This window comes from Gorilla gorilla, chromosome 21 (genome assembly GCF_029281585.2).
Source record: "Gorilla gorilla gorilla isolate KB3781 chromosome 21, NHGRI_mGorGor1-v2.1_pri, whole genome shotgun sequence".
Taxonomy (NCBI): Eukaryota; Metazoa; Chordata; class Mammalia; order Primates; family Hominidae; genus Gorilla; species Gorilla gorilla.
Window position 1 is genome coordinate 46,654,759 of NC_073245.2, and position 15,656 is coordinate 46,670,414.

General features: G+C 39.4%; 1 protein-coding gene across 9 annotated transcripts in view; it reads left to right on the forward strand.

Annotated features, from left to right (window-relative positions):
• The window catches only part of ITCH (itchy E3 ubiquitin protein ligase), a 142,317-nt gene that overhangs the window by 73,608 nt on the left and 53,053 nt on the right, over positions 1–15,656 (forward strand). For 8 of the 9 annotated variants that reach the window (XM_019017147.4, XM_019017146.4, XM_063702340.1 and 5 more), the window contains 5 exons: positions 1,689–1,846; positions 3,373–3,562; positions 5,442–5,537; positions 8,543–8,717; positions 12,671–12,740. In XM_019017147.4, coding sequence (XP_018872692.1) covers positions 1,689–1,846; positions 3,373–3,562; positions 5,442–5,537; positions 8,543–8,717; positions 12,671–12,740 — 689 coding nt within the window. Of the gene's footprint in view, positions 1–1,688; positions 1,847–3,372; positions 3,563–5,441; positions 5,538–8,542; positions 8,718–12,670; positions 12,741–15,656 lie in introns of those variants that run through there. The other variant, XM_019017148.4, reaches the window with a different exon arrangement.

Genomic DNA, 15,656 nt, shown 5'->3' on the forward strand with positions numbered 1-15,656 from the left:
TAGAAAGGCCCTAAAGGATTTCTGTGGTACACAGTTTGAAAATGTCTTTTAAAATATGAGGACTGGTACGCAGTGTCTCATGCCTGTAATTGTAGCACTTTGGGAGGCCAAGGAGGGAGGATTGCTTGAGGTCAGGAGTTCAAGACCAGCCTGGGCAACATGGCGAAACCCTGTCTCTACAAAATACACAAAAGAATTAGCTGCGCTTGGTGGCAGGTGCCTGTAGTCCTACCTACTCGGGAGGCTGAGGCATGAGAACTGCTAGAACCTAGTAGGTGAAGGTTGCAGTGAGCTGAGATCACACCACTGCACTCCAGCCTGGGTGATGGAATGAGACGCTGTCTCAAAAAAAAAAAAGGAAAAAGAAAAAAACTATGTGAGGAGAGAGAGATGTTAATTAGCTTGACTGTAGTAATTTTTTTCACTATGTATATCAAAACATCATGTTGTACTGTTTGTATTAAAAATAAATCATTGCAATACATGTTTTACAGAAAAAAAATTTAATACATGGTACTGCCTCTCTGTTTCTTTGTTTGAGACAGGGTCTCACTCTGTCTCCCAGGTTGGAGTGCAGTGGCGCAAGCTCAGCTCACTGCAACCTCCACTTCCCAGACTCAAACAATCCTCCCACCTCAGCCTCCTGAGTAGCTTTGACTACAGGCGTGCCCTGCCATGCCCAGCTACTTTTTAAATTTTTTTGTACAGACAGGGTCTTGTCATGTTGCCCAGGCTGATCTGTCACTCCTGCGCTTAAGTGATCCTTTCACCTCAGCTTCCCAAAGTGCTGCAATTACAAGCGTGAGCCACAGCACCCGGTCTCTGTTAGTTGAATCTATTAGATTTTATTTTGTTCAGGCTTATTCTGAAATTCCTAGGAGTATGGGTTAGTACCGTGTAGTGGTTTGGAGGTAGTACATACCAGAGCCTTGGCTGAGACATCTGCAGACTGGCTACTTATGCCCTTGTTTCTAATCTATGACTAGAGCCCCTCTGGAAGGAAAAGGAATCAGCTATATTTAGCCAACAGTAGCAGTAGCTTTCAGTCTGACATTTCCTGTTAGTGTTCTTCCCTCCTTTCTATCCCTCCAGTTGATGTCGTTGCTTTGAAGAAATGACAGCTCCTTTAAAAAAAGTCTGTGGTTACTTCTACTCTAAATCACTAGCTTTGAACATTTTGTGTACCGTTGTACTGAGCTGGGGGATATCAGGGCCTAGTCCCTGGGAAATACGTGCGCTTTGTTCTCCTAGCATGGGAAAACCAGACCTGCCTCAAACTTGAATTAATAGCCAGTGGAAATCAAGAAACAACAATGGTAAAGTTATCTGTGCTTGTGATAAAATAGTGCCCTAAGGATTTTGAGAACTTGACTTTGTTCCTGTTCATATAGGGCCTTCTGAAGGCTTATTTGAAATATGAACCAGCATACCTAATAGTTCTGAATGGCCACAAGTGTTCTATGCCCTTGGGCAACCCATCACTCTATCTCTAGATGAACTCTGGGGGTTATATAGGATTCTACCCAAAGGCTCTTTATGTATTTAATAAGGCTGACCAGAAATTAAAAAGCTTTTTTGAAGCTCTTAAAAACTTAGAAGTTTTCATCCTCCTGCTGTTTTTTTTCTTAAATTCAAGGAGTATTCATTATTTCCCTCTCCCCCTTCCTTTTCCCCTCTTCTTAACCCAGAGTGAGCACAAATGGATCAGATGACCCTGAAGATGCAGGAGCTGGTGAAAATAGGAGAGTCAGTGGGAATAATTCTCCATCACTCTCAAATGGTGATTTTAAACCTTCTAGACCTCCAAGACCTTCACGACCACCACCACCCACCCCACGTAGACCAGGTTTGTATTCCAGCTCTCAGTACTCTCGGAAATAATGTCCTGGTTGGCAATTAATCCTCAGGTAAGTGTCAGGAAATTCTTTTAGGTGAATTTTCTGCATGTATTTTTACATTTAAGATTTTGGAAAAGAATGATCTTTCTGTAGGTAACCAAAAGTGCCTTTTTCCTAAGTTTTTGTTCAAGGTGACATTACTGAGGCAGTGCTCTATTGAGAATGAAAATGACATGTGCGTAATATAAAGTATAGGCGGTGCAGATAACATGGCAATAACATTGTACCTTTCTTAAATGGTTTGTAACTATAACATAAATGTATTAAATACTCAAGGATTTGGTTGCTTATTCCTAGTATATCCTTTAAAAAGTTAGTAAACGAAAACCCAACAATGCTAAATGACCCAGATTTTAAATAAAAAGTACACAACAAACAAGCATATTTTAGGTAGTAAAAATGTGAACACCTACAGTTAGACTATCCACTTCTCTGATAGCCAGAACAAATCTTTAATCTTACCTTTTATTGTTTCTCTCTGCTAATATGTGGGCAGGGAATGCAGTGTAGTTAAACCAAATATTACTAGAAAAGTACATTAGTTCTCTGCAAATAATTTTAAGTGAATTTCTATTCAATTATACATCTTCTCCTTTTTATTTTTTTATTTTTTGAGACAGGGTCTCACTGTGTCACCCAGATTGGAATGTGGTGACATCTCAGCTCACTGCCACCTCTACTTCCCAGGCTCAAGTGATTCTCTAGCCTCAGCCTCCCGAGTAGCTGGTACCACAGTCATGAGCCACCAATGCCTGGCTAAATATTTATATTTTTTGTAGAGATGGAGTTTTGCCATGTTGCCCAGGCTGGTCTGGAGCTCCTGAGCTGAAAGTGATCCTTCTGCCTCGGCCTCCCAAAGTGTGGGAGTTACGGGCGTAAGCCACTGCAGCCACATCTTCCCCTTTTCTAGATAATTTGATTAATCGTATATTCTGAGTCTTTAAGATGTCTTTATTATAATCTTGGTGACTTCCTCTAGACATTGTTTTGTCCACAAGTATTTCTTAAAGGTGTAATATATGACTACTAACTATCTGTAAGAATGTTATTTCTTATCAGACCTTCCATATTATAACCAACACCAAAAATTGGTCTGTAATCTGTAGGGTTTCACAGGAAAGCAGTTTTAAGGAGCTGGAAAATTAATAAATGAACTTAAAATACCAAGGAATATTAATAATTTCCTATTCTAAAAGTTTTTATTTCCAGTGACATCAGGAGATCAGAGAACCTGTACATGCTTCATGATTAATAATGGGACATAGGGGTAGACAGGACCGAAAAAGTAAACAAGCCTATTAACTGGCAGCGTTGGTTATTTCCCATTACTTATTTCTTTAAGTAATTTTCACCTGTGCATCTACATCTTAAGTTTTATATTTATCATCTGCCTTTTATTTTTTACAGTTAAAATTCTATCCTGAATTTTAGAAAATAAAAGATTCTTTTCCTATTTTCCCCAAATCTTTTATAGCATCTGTCAATGGTTCACCATCTGCCACTTCTGAAAGTGATGGGTCTAGTACAGGCTCTCTGCCGCCGACAAATACAAATACAAATACATCTGAAGGAGCAACATCTGGATTAATAATTCCTCTTACTATATCTGGAGGCTCAGGCCCTAGGCCATTAAATCCTGTAACTCAAGCTCCCTTGCCACCTGGGTGAGTAACTTTTTAAATTAACATATGTTGTCTTTAGGATTCTTCATAAGCCTACTTATTAATAAGGAAAATAACAGTAAACAACAGTAAACTCCATTGTTTTGATGACTGTTTTTTAATTTCTTTTTTTTTGAGATGGAGTGCTCTGTCTCCCAGGCTGGAGTGCAGTGGTGTGATCTTGGCTCACTGCGACCTCCGCCCCCTGGGTTCAAGTAATTCTCCTGCCTTAGCCTCCCTAGTAGCTAGGATTACAGGTGTGCACTACCAAGCCCGGCTAATTTTTGTATTTTTAGTAGGGGATTTCACCATGTTGGCCAGGCTGGTCTCGAACTCCTGACCTGAAGTGAAGTGATCCGACCACCTCAACCTCCGAAAGTGCTGGGATTACAGGCATGAGCACCCAGCCAACTGTTTTTATGTTATTGTAACTGATTTGGGGGGATCTGGAGTCAAAATGAACAAGGAAAACACACCATATTTGAAATCTTCAGGGCAAAGTGGAAAAATATATTTTTTCATCAAAGGACCCTGAAAGTTAACCAAGGCCAATTAATAAAATAATCACCTAATTCCAATTGCCTTTTTCTTTAAGGGGGAAAAAATCCCTTTTTAATATCAAAATATTTTTTTCATCAGAAGATCATTATAGGCTGGGCATGATGGCTCACGCCTGTAATACCAGCATTTTGGGAGGCCGAGGCGGGCTGATCACCTGAGGTCAGGAGTTCGAGACCAGCCTGGCCAACATGCTGAAACCCCATCTCTACTAAAAATACAAAAAATTAGCTGGGTGTGGTGGCGGGCGCCTGTAATCCCAGCTACTCGGGAGGCTGAGGCAGGAGAATTGCTTGAACCTGGGAGGCAGAGGTTGCATTGAGCCAAGATCTTGCCACTGCACTCCAGCCTGGGCAACAAGAGCAAAACTCCATCTTGGGGAAAAAAGAAAAATCATTATAGCAAAGTGATAGATAATTCAGAAAACTGAGAAAATTTGTGCTCATAATCCCATTTTAATCTGTACTGATTATTTTAAGATTATTTTCATAGATTGTTTTTAAGATACTCAGGTGTAATTTTTTCTTGTTTATTTTTTGTTTGTTTGTTTGAGATGAAATCTTGCTCTGTTGCCCAAGCTGTAGTGCAGTGGTGGGATCTTAGCTCACTGTAACCTCCGTCTTCCGGGTTCAAGTGATTCTCCTGCCTTAGCATCCTGAGTAGCTGGGATTACAGGCACCTGCCACCATGCCCAGCTAATTTTTTTTTTTTTTTTTTTTTGAGATGGAGTCTCACTCTGTTGTCCAGGCTAGAGTGCAATGATGCAATCTTGGCTTACTGCAACCACTGCCTCCCAGGTTAAAGTGATTCTCCTGCCTCAGCCTCCTGAGTAGTTGGGACTACAGGTGCCCACCATCATGCCCAGCTAATTTTTGTATTTTCAGTAGAAACGGGGTTTCACCATGTTGGCCAGGCTGGTCTTGAACTCCTGACCTCAAGTAATCCACCCGTCTCAGCCTCCCAAAGTGTTGGGATTACAGGTGTGAGCCACTGTGCCTGGCCATTTCTTTCCACTCAAATCCTGATTATACCCTGATTGAGAGTGACTTCGGTGTCCTAGGTAGACCGACCTCAAGCCTCTTCAGGAATATGTTTTCCCCTAGAGCAGATACTTGCATAGAAGAAATTGAATTCACTGTGTGCCACTGCCTGAAGATTACATTTCTTCACTTTATTCCTAAATTGTATTTGTATCATCTTTCTAAACTGACATCCTTATTTGCCTTAGTTCAATAATGGTCATTTAATGGAAATGCAAAGACAGGATTAAAAAGCCAAGTAACTCATGCAAGTATTTTACCAGCCTTTTAATTTTGTATTTAAGTTGGGAGCAGAGAGTGGACCAGCACGGGCGAGTTTACTATGTAGATCATGTTGAGAAAAGAACAACATGGGATAGACCAGAACCTCTACCTCCTGGGTAAGTATCTGAATTTAAAAAGAATAATTTTATTTAGTCAGAATTGTGGATTACATCTGTATAATTTTCCCTACATTTCTGTTTTACTTTTTCTTGTCAGCCCTTTCTCTGTCCACTTTGTTTTGTGGTAAGTACAAATTAAAAAGAAGAGAGCTAGACAACTGATTAATTCAGAGCCTGATAAACAGTTTTTGTTTTCACGCATATTTCTTTCTTCTTTTCTTTATTTTATGGAAACAACATCTTGCTATGTCGCCCAGGCTGGTTTTTAACTCCTGAGCTCAAGCCATCCTCCCGCGTTGGCCTCCCAAAGTGCTGGGATTACAGGCGTGAGCTATCACGCCTGGCCCTATTTTCACTCATTTCTGACCTAAGGATTCCTTAGGTGGGCCGGGCGCAGTGGCTCACGCCTGTAATCCCAGCACTTTGGGAGGGCGAGGCGGGAGGATCACGAGCTCAGGAGATTGAGACCATCCTGGCTAACGTGGTGAAACCCCGTTTCTACTAAAAATACAAAAAAAAAAAAAAAAAAAAAGCCAGGCATGGTGGCGGGCACCTGTAGTCCCAGCTACTCAGGAGGCTGAGGCAGGAGAATGGCATGAACCCAGGAGGCGGAGCTTGCAGTGAGCCGAGATCTCACCACTGCACTCCAGCCTGGGCGACAGAGCAAGACTCTGTCTCAAAAAAAAAAAAATTTCCTTAACTTTTCTTGTCTAAACTGTTTACCTGTTTACTAATACTGTAGTTTAAGTATTAGTTTCTTCAAGAGTAATTATTTAAATGAATAAGGATTAGAGCCCAGTCATATATTAAAATGAAGTTCTTATTATATTTAAAAAACTATAATAGCAAAATCATTTCAAATTAATTGGGGAAGTTAAGGATATATTAATACATGGTGTTAAGCCTTTAACATTAACATTACAGTCCAGGCGCGGTGGCTCGCGCCTGTAATCCCAGCACCTTGGGAGGCTGAGGTGGGGGGATCACGAGGTCAAGAGATCGAGACCATCCTAGCCAACATGTTGAAACCCCGTCTCTACTAAAAATAAAAAAATTAGCTGGGTGTTGTGGCGCGCCTGTAGTCCCAGCTACTCCGGAGGCTGAGGCAGGAGAATGACTTGAACCTGGGAGGTGGAGGTGCAGTGAGCCGAGATTGTGCCACTGCACTCCAGCCTGGCGACAGATCAAGACTCCGTCAAAAAAAAAAAATTATATAAAATAATTGAAGAAAAAATATTTTTTAATCCAGAGGAAAGTCAGTGACAAACATGGAAAAATACTTAACCTTGTTAGTAATCTGAAGGAAATATACCCTGAAAAGGTACTGTTTTAGTTATTAAATTAGCAGATAATATCAAGTGTTGGTGAGGAACTTTACGTTGTTAGTTGCTGCTGGGGCTGGGCACAGTGGCTGATGCCTGAAATCCTAGCACTTTGGGGGGCCAAGGTAGGATGGGCGCTTGAGGCCAGGAGTTTGAGACCAGCCTGGGCAGCATAGTGAGACCCCATCGCTATAGAAAGAAAAAGAAATTAGCTGGGCATGGTGGCATGTACCTGTAGTCCTAGTTAATCAGGAGTCTGAAGTGGGAGGATCTGTTGAGCCCAGAAGTTCAAGATTACAGTGAGCTGTGATCGTGCCACTGTACTCCTGGGCAACAGAGCCAGCCCCTGTCATCCTCCCTACATCTGCCCACCATAATTATGTATTAATACATACCCTTCATAATCCTCTCTGTGAAATTTATCCTAAAGAAACAATTCAAAGGGAGAAACAATTTGCTACATTAAGAATATTCATTATTTTATTATTTATATAACATCAGAATATTGGAAACCACCCTAAATAACCAAGCAAGTAGAAATCGTGAAGTCATTCGATTCATTTATGAATTATGTTCATAATCAACACAATCAATTCTTTCAAATGTTTTATTTAGAACATTTGTATCAATGTTTACTTACATATTTTGTACCCATTTAAAATGATAGGAAGTGGGCTGGGCGTGGTGGTTCACGCCTGTAATCCCAGCACTTTGGGAGGCCGAGGTGGGTGGATCACCTGAGGTCGGGAGTTCGAGAGCCGCCTGACCAACATGGAGAAACCCTGTCTCTACTAAAAATACAAAATTAGCCAAGTGTGATGACGCATGCCTGTAATCACAGCTACTCAGGAGGCTGAGGCAGGAGAATCGCTTGAACCCGAGAGGCAGAGGTTGCGGTGAGCCAAGATCGCGCCATTGCACTCCATCCAGTCTGGGCAACAAGAGGGAAACTCTGTCTCCAAAAAAAAAAAGATAGGAAGTTAGTTGTGTTCTTGCGAAAAATTGTGTGTGTGTGTTTTGTTTTGTTTTGTTTTGTTTTTTCGAGATGGAGACTCACTCTGTTGCCCAGGCTGGAGTGTATTGGCATGATCTCGGCTCACTGCAGCCCCTACCTCATAGGTTCAAGCAGTTCTCCTGCTCAGCGTCCCGTGTAGCTGGGACTACAGATCGGCGCCACCATACCTGGCTAATTTTTTGTATTTTTAGTAGAGATGGGGCTTCACCCTGTTGGCCAGGCTGGTCTTGAACTACTGACCTCAAGTGATCCGCCTGCTTTGGCCTCCCAAAGTGCTAGGATCACAGGTGTGTGAGCCACTGCACCTGGCCAAAAAGTGCTTTTTGATATCTGTCCAAAGCTATATATTTAATTTGTGTCCCTATTATGATTGAAACAGTAAAAACAACATTGAAAAGAAACTCAAAACTTAATGACTGTTTGATACTTACTCACTAAATATGTATTGCGTTTTAAGAACCTGACTAATGCATCTTATGAACTTTCAAGAAATAAATTTTTAGAAACATTTCTCTTAAGTTCACTTACAAACTATTTAAAAATACATAAAAGACTCCAGATAAATCAAAAGTAGTTTCTCAAGGTAAAATATTCTATCTGTTGCACAAGTATTTGCTGAATTAGCTTGTTTTTTTTTGTTTTTTGTTTTTTTTTTCCTGATTTAGCTGGGAACGGCGGGTTGACAACATGGGACGTATTTATTATGTTGACCATTTCACAAGAACAACGACGTGGCAGAGGCCAACACTGGAATCCGTCCGGAACTATGAACAATGGCAGCTACAGCGTAGTCAGCTTCAAGGAGCAATGCAGCAGTTTAACCAGAGATTCATTTATGGGGTGAGCAGCCTGTTGTTTAATAAACTAATAAGAGTATTTTGTTTCTAGCCCCTTCCAGCATATGTCATGGAAAGCACTAAAAAGAAGGTGCAAGTAGTATGGCAACCCAGTTGTTGCTGTTAGTAGGTATTATTTTTAGACCTTGTCTGGGGTATTCTGTGTGTGATCTAGTTTTTCCTTTTTGTAATTTGCTTAAGTCCAACTTCCTCTTCTTTTTAATGTCAAAAATAAGCAAAAAATAAGTTAGGACAACTTAAAATTCATGAACAAAAGAGTAGTAAAAATAAACCCAAGCAGCTTGAAAATAATTAAAACATTTCTAAATTTACTAGTGCCTTGGGTCTAAGAGCATCTGACTCTAAAGTGGTTGTGCAAAACTGATGATAGAGTTTAACCACTTTTTACCATTTGGAGATAAGGCTTACCTAATAAATTATTTGGTACTCTGGGAGACTGAAGAAATTTGATCCTTTATAGGAGTATGCTTACTATATTATTCTGGCTTTAAATCTTTATTATCTTTGATATAAAATCATTTCCCTTCTAGAAACAAATGGTTTAATTTTTACATATTTTCCTGTAGAGCAATATTGCAGTAATAGTGTAAGTACTCCAAAATCTTCCTTTGCTATGCAGTCTTTGGTGCTAGGAATTTTATAATCTCTCAAGTCATACAGTATCATTGATCTTTTGTCTGGAGGAAAAGGAAAATAATCCATTGAGAAATTTGATTTTCTGTGCCAAACAAGATGGATTTGTTATATAGAACCTAAACGAAGAAAATCAAGCCTTAAGGAGCTCAGGAGAAAATGCCCCTTTCCATCACCATCTCTTCCCCTCCACTGCCATTGGTATCATCCCTGTTAGAATTCATCAGAGTAAAACAGCACCTTTCATATTCCTTTCCTAACTAGGCATAGTTTTATCCCTTTTCTTCATATTCTTGTCTATTCCTTGTACCTCATCATCATAATAGCACTCACTGATGTAGACAAATTCACCTTTATCAGCAGCCTTCCGTTTGTTCCTTGGTTATGACTCAGGTACTTTTCTTTCATATAACAATTTTTTCCTGCCACTTTCTCTAAACAGATGTTAACTATATTTCCCCTCCCAGTGGTTTTAAAGCTGAAATGAATTTTGTCTCTTGTGTACTTTACCCTTCTTTTCATTTTTTTTTTTCCTATGCTGTTTTACATCTTCCTTCCTTTCTAAATTATAATCACCTGTGGTATGCCTGGCCAAATTTCTTCTAGGTTTGAATACCTAGCTTGCCTGCCTTCTTTAAAACTAGTTTCCACATGGGTGTTCAGTGGAAAGAGCATGGGCTTTGGAGTTAGACACATCTGGGTTCGAATCCTGGTTCCACAGTTACTTTCTCCATATGACTTTGAGTAAGTTACTTAACCTCATCAAGACTTATTTCCTTTATCTGTAAAATAAATACAGATATAAAATTGCCTCAGAGTTTTTCTGAGGATTCTTTAAAATAAAGTTCCAATATATTTGGCATGTACTAAATGCTTAGAAATGTTAGTTCCCATCTCTTCTCTCCTTCATATTCACCTCTGTATATGTACCCTTTATCTCATTTTTGCATTACACAATCTTTCAAAGCATTCTTTTAAAAGAGAGATTTAGCAGATTTCTGGAGCACCAACGGTGTGTTTTGACTACTGTAATCCTGACCGATTTAGTACTCGGAGTCTTTGGAATTTTTTTTTTTTTTTTTAAGTACAGCTTCTCCTTCATCATCCTGTCCCCCCGCCCAATCCAATATAATCTGAACAATTTTCTGAAATTTTTACTCTTTGTACTTGATGTGGAGTGGTTTGAAATTACATAGAATCTAAACAGCCTATTTTAGTTAACATAGCCAAAGATATAAGCTGAAGTGAATTAATTTAACATCTTTAATAACATTTACTTTAAAAATGATGGGGTATTGCTGAGAAATAGTCTGTTTATTGAGTATATGAAGTGGCCTTTGTCTACCATTGTTGTTGTGACTCTTACTAGCATACAGAAACTGTCATACACCCAGCATTTTAAGTCTCAGGGTGGATATGGTTGACAGTAAAACACTGTGTAATGGTTCTTCCTGGTCCATGGCTTAATTGTGCATGTCCCTAGTTTATCCGTCCAGGGAGAGCCAGTGGGGTTGGCTTCAGTCTTAAAATTGTCAGTACAGTATGTCACGTGCCAAACTTTTCAGACCTCATCTGTAACTTGGGCTCAGACCTTTTGTAGTGTTTCCCGCTGGCCTCCCTGTTCTCACATCTTCTCATAATCATGTCTGTCAGGAGGAGCAAGGCAGTTCTCGACAGCACTAAATGCAAGAGTTATTATATCAGTAGTGTAATATAGCTCATATCCTTTAAAACCTCATCAATCAACCAGGTTTCTGTAGTAGGCCAGTGACATGGGGTTGTAGGGGTGGGTAAAGAAACAAGGAGAGATAGCAGGGGAGCTGCTCTATATTGAGATTTAAGAGAAACAACCAAATGTAATGTAAGGACTTTGTTTGGATCCTGATTTTAACAAATAAGCAATCATGCATTTAATTACAGATTAGGTATTGGATGATAAAATTAACATTGATTCTTTACCACATGTCATAATGACATTGTGATTATGTAAGAAAATGTAAGCCGGGCATGGTGGCTCACACCTGTAATCCCAGCACTTTGGGAGGCCGAGGCGGGTGGATCACGAACAAGGTCAGGAGTTTGAGGCCAGCCTGACCAACATGGTGAAACCCGGTCTCTACTAAAAATACAAAAAGTTAGCTGGGCGTGGTGGCGCGTGCCTGTGATCCCAGCTACTCAGGAGGCTGAGGCAGGAGAATCACTTGAACCTGGGAGGCGGAGGCTACAGTGAGCCGAGATCGTACCACTGTACTCCAGCCTGGGCGACAGAGTGAGACTCCATCTCAAAAAAAAAAAGAAAAGAAAATGTCCACAAATTTTAGAGAGACATACCAAAATATGTAGTAGAGGTGAAATAATGTTTGATTTTCGCTTCAACAAAGAACAGGAGAAAAGAGATAAAGAAACTTGGTAAAGTCTTGATAAGTGTTGAATCCTTGTGCTGGGTATGTGGGAATGTGGGATTCATTGTCCTATTTTACTTGTTTTTTTTTTCTTCCCCATAGTAAAATTATTTTTAATGCAGTTAGACTCTTGTTTATCTTACTGAAGAAGAAAGGGTTTAACCAAGTCTTACTGGGTGACCACATAATTATCTCTACTTAATTATACATTTAAATCAAAACAGACTTAATATCTCTACACAGAGTCGGTGTGACTTTTGTTTTCTTTTTCCAAAGGTTGACTCTTACTTTGCTTTCATCTTATCTAGCCAAATCTTTCTCTCCACCAATGTGATCATTGGAAACAGAACTTTTAAGAAGTCTTCCATACAGTTCTAGGCTCATTAACACTTCCCAGCTGGAAACCTTTCCTTCCACTCATCTGGCAGCCCACTCTTCCTGTTCCCCCAACTCTCTTCTCATAACTCTTTGTATGTCACATGTTCTGTATTTGATCTTCTGTTTTTGAGTTACACATATAATATTTTTCATAGTCATATGATGATTCTGGGTACTGGTATTATAAATGACTTTTGGGGGGGTTATATATTTTTCTAATTTTTATATTATTGATGTAAAATTTGTAGCACAAAGGAAAAATGGTCATTTTGGGGATGAGGATTACATATATGTGTAGTATTTTAATTTTAAATAATTTTAAATGTTAGGTAATGTTTGCACAGGTTTTTTTTTAAACCAAACCAAAGTATATTGGCATTTATCCATAACCATGTGACACTTCTCTAAGATACAAACTCTCTGTGTTATACATTGCCGGGGAAGGGAAATCAGAACTCATAAGCTTGCTGTCAGATAATTTGTTAAGTTGTTAATAGTTTCATCACTTTTTGGTTCTTTTTAGAATCAAGATTTATTTGCTACATCACAAAGTAAAGAATTTGATCCTCTTGGTCCATTGCCACCTGGATGGGGTAAGTCACATGAGTTTCTTCATTGAGTTCTGTCATTTCATTTTTGTTCTCTTCCAATTGTGTCATTTTAAAACAGATATTTATGTCTGATACTGTGCTCTTGCTTGAGTGAATGTCTGGGAAGTTTTTTTAAATATATATATCAGTTTAATTCACAAATAGGCATTAAATTCGCCAAACATTAAGTGGACTCTTTATAAACTTTTATTGACGCTCATAATTATTTTACTCTTCTACAGTTTAAAGATACTGATCACCCAGCAATAAAAAAGGAATGGACTATTGATACACCAGTAGGTCTGGGTGGACTTCAAGAGTAATTTGCTTGGTGAAGAAAGTCAGTCTCAAAAGATCACATCCTGTGTGATTCAATTCATATAACATTCTCAAAATGACAAAACTAGAGATGGAGAACATATTAGTACTTGTCAGGAAACAGGGTAGGTGGGAGGTGGATTCAAATATTAAAAGGTAACATAAGGGGGTTTTACGTGATGATGATGATTCCATCATCTTGATTCCATCAAGATCCACAAGATGATTCTGTATCTTGATTTTGGTAATAGGTGATTACATTAATAATGTATACATGAGATAATGCATAGAACTATATATTTACAGAAATGAATTCAGCTTTTAAACATGGTGAAAATTTAACAATGTTTGTGGTTAACAATAATGTACCAATGCCACTTCTGTGGTTTTGATGCTGTACTGTAGTTATATAAGAAGTCACCATCGGAGAAAAATGAAGTATATGTGAGACTTTTTGTGCAATTTTTTACATCCTGTGAGTAATAATTAATTCAAAATAAAAAGCTTTTTAAAAAATTGTAATCACATTGGTTCTCCTAAAACAAGGTTCAGAGTTTGGTTAAGTTGGCATTATCTGAGAGAAGAGTGGAAGGAGCACATGTGAAGGTGTCAGCTTCATGCCCTACACCATGGAGCTCAAGAGCATGTGCTGTTATTGAGTATATCTGATACCTTAGTTATTAAAATAGACCTTAATAGACTCTAAGCTGGACCTACCCTACTAGGTTCTATTTTATAGTGTTATGTAATACTCTTAATAGACTTTAAGCTGGACCTACCCTACTAGGTTCTATTTTATAGTGTTATGTAATACTCAGCATTATGTAGCAAGGTTTCAGAATAAAGATGGCAGTATAGAAAGTTTTGCATAGAAGCAAGATAATAATATATTATAATAGAAAGTGGAAAACAACATAAAGCCCATTGTGGAACCAGAGTTTTGTCTTCAAGAGCTGAAGATATTTCATAATATTGGGATAAATTCAGAAAGTGATATTTCTAGATTGGGAAAAGTTGGTCCCCAAGATACATTGCTCTAGCAGTACTGAGTAATGGAGAAAAAGTGTTGGTGTGTCAAGATCACATGAGTCTGGTTAATAAATGCTACTGGGGGTATAAGCTTTTCTTTGAGAAATCTCATTGCTCTTATTTAAAGGTATCTATTCTCAAAACACTTCTGTGAGTCAAAAAGGTAAAAAATGTATTAGGCCATACATATAACTGTTATTGTTATTAGCTTATAACAACAGGAGGACATATGAAAGTTGTGGGCCTGATGCAGTGACTTACACTTATAATCCTAACACTTTAGGAGGCTGAGGCAGGTGAATCGCTTCAGTTCAGGAGTTCAAGACCAGCCTGACCAACATGGTGAAACCCTGTCTCTACTAAAAATACAAAAAAATTAGGTGGGCTTGGTGGCCCGTGCCTGTAATCCTAGCTGCTCAGGAGGCTGAGGCAGGAGAGTCACTTGAACCCAGGAGGCGGAGGTTGCAGTGAGCCAAGATCACGCCATTGCACTCCAGCGTAGGCGACAGAGCGAGACTCCGTCTCAAAAAAAAAAAAAAAAAATTAGCCAGGCATGGTGGTGCTTGCCTATAGTCCCAGCTACTCTTGAGGCTGACGTGGGAGGATCGCTTGAGCTTGGGAGTTTGAGGCTTCAGAGAGCCGAGATCACACTATTGCACTCCAGCCCGGGTGACAGAGCAAGACCCTGTCTCAAAAAAAAGAAGAAAGCAAGTTGTGAATTTCTGTCTTTACCAAAGCTTGGCAGCCTGGAGTTAAGGAGTCCTCTGTCTCTATTGAAGCCTAAGAGTGGTCAGTGAATGGTTAGTATGAAGTACTTTAGAAGAGGGGATGTTGCCCTTACAAGGCATATTAAACTTAACCTGTCAGATTGCGTTCCCAGACATGGATGGTTTTATTTCTAGAGTTTCCCAGCTTTATTTCTAGAGTTGTATGTCTTATGTTAGAGAAGGAGAAAAAAACTCATGCACTAAAATGATATATCCAAAGGATATGTATTTATCCTCTTAATTTTATTGCAGGCCAGGCATGGTGGCTCACACCTGTCATCTCAGCGCTTTGGGAGGCCGAAGTGGGAACATTGCTTGAGCCTGGGAGTTGGAGATCAGCCTGGGCAACATAGCGAAAACCTGTCTCTATAAAAAAGATACAAAAAATAATCTGGGTGTGGTGGAACACCTCCTAATCCCAGTTTCTTGGGAGGCTGAGGTGGGAGGATCACCTGAGCCTGGGAAGTCAAGGCTGCAAGTAGGCCAAGATTTTGCCACTGTGCTTCAGCCTGAGCAACAGAGTGAGACCCTGTCTCAAAAAAAAAAAAAAAAAGTTGCAGAAAAACTATGACCTGCTTCATGGTTATGGTCAGAAACAAAACTGTTTTACTCCTTCTCTAGGGCAGGTGTAGAAAAAAATGCCTCTTGCTTATAGAAAGCTGAATTGTGAGCTGCATTTCCTTTATCAGAAAAGTCTTTCCTGCAAGTTGGTCCTTGCCTTCTGTATTCATCATTTTCTTTATCATCCAGATCTTTCTCATTTTTACTTTAGCCAACAACACTTTGCTAAAATACTGTGTTAAAG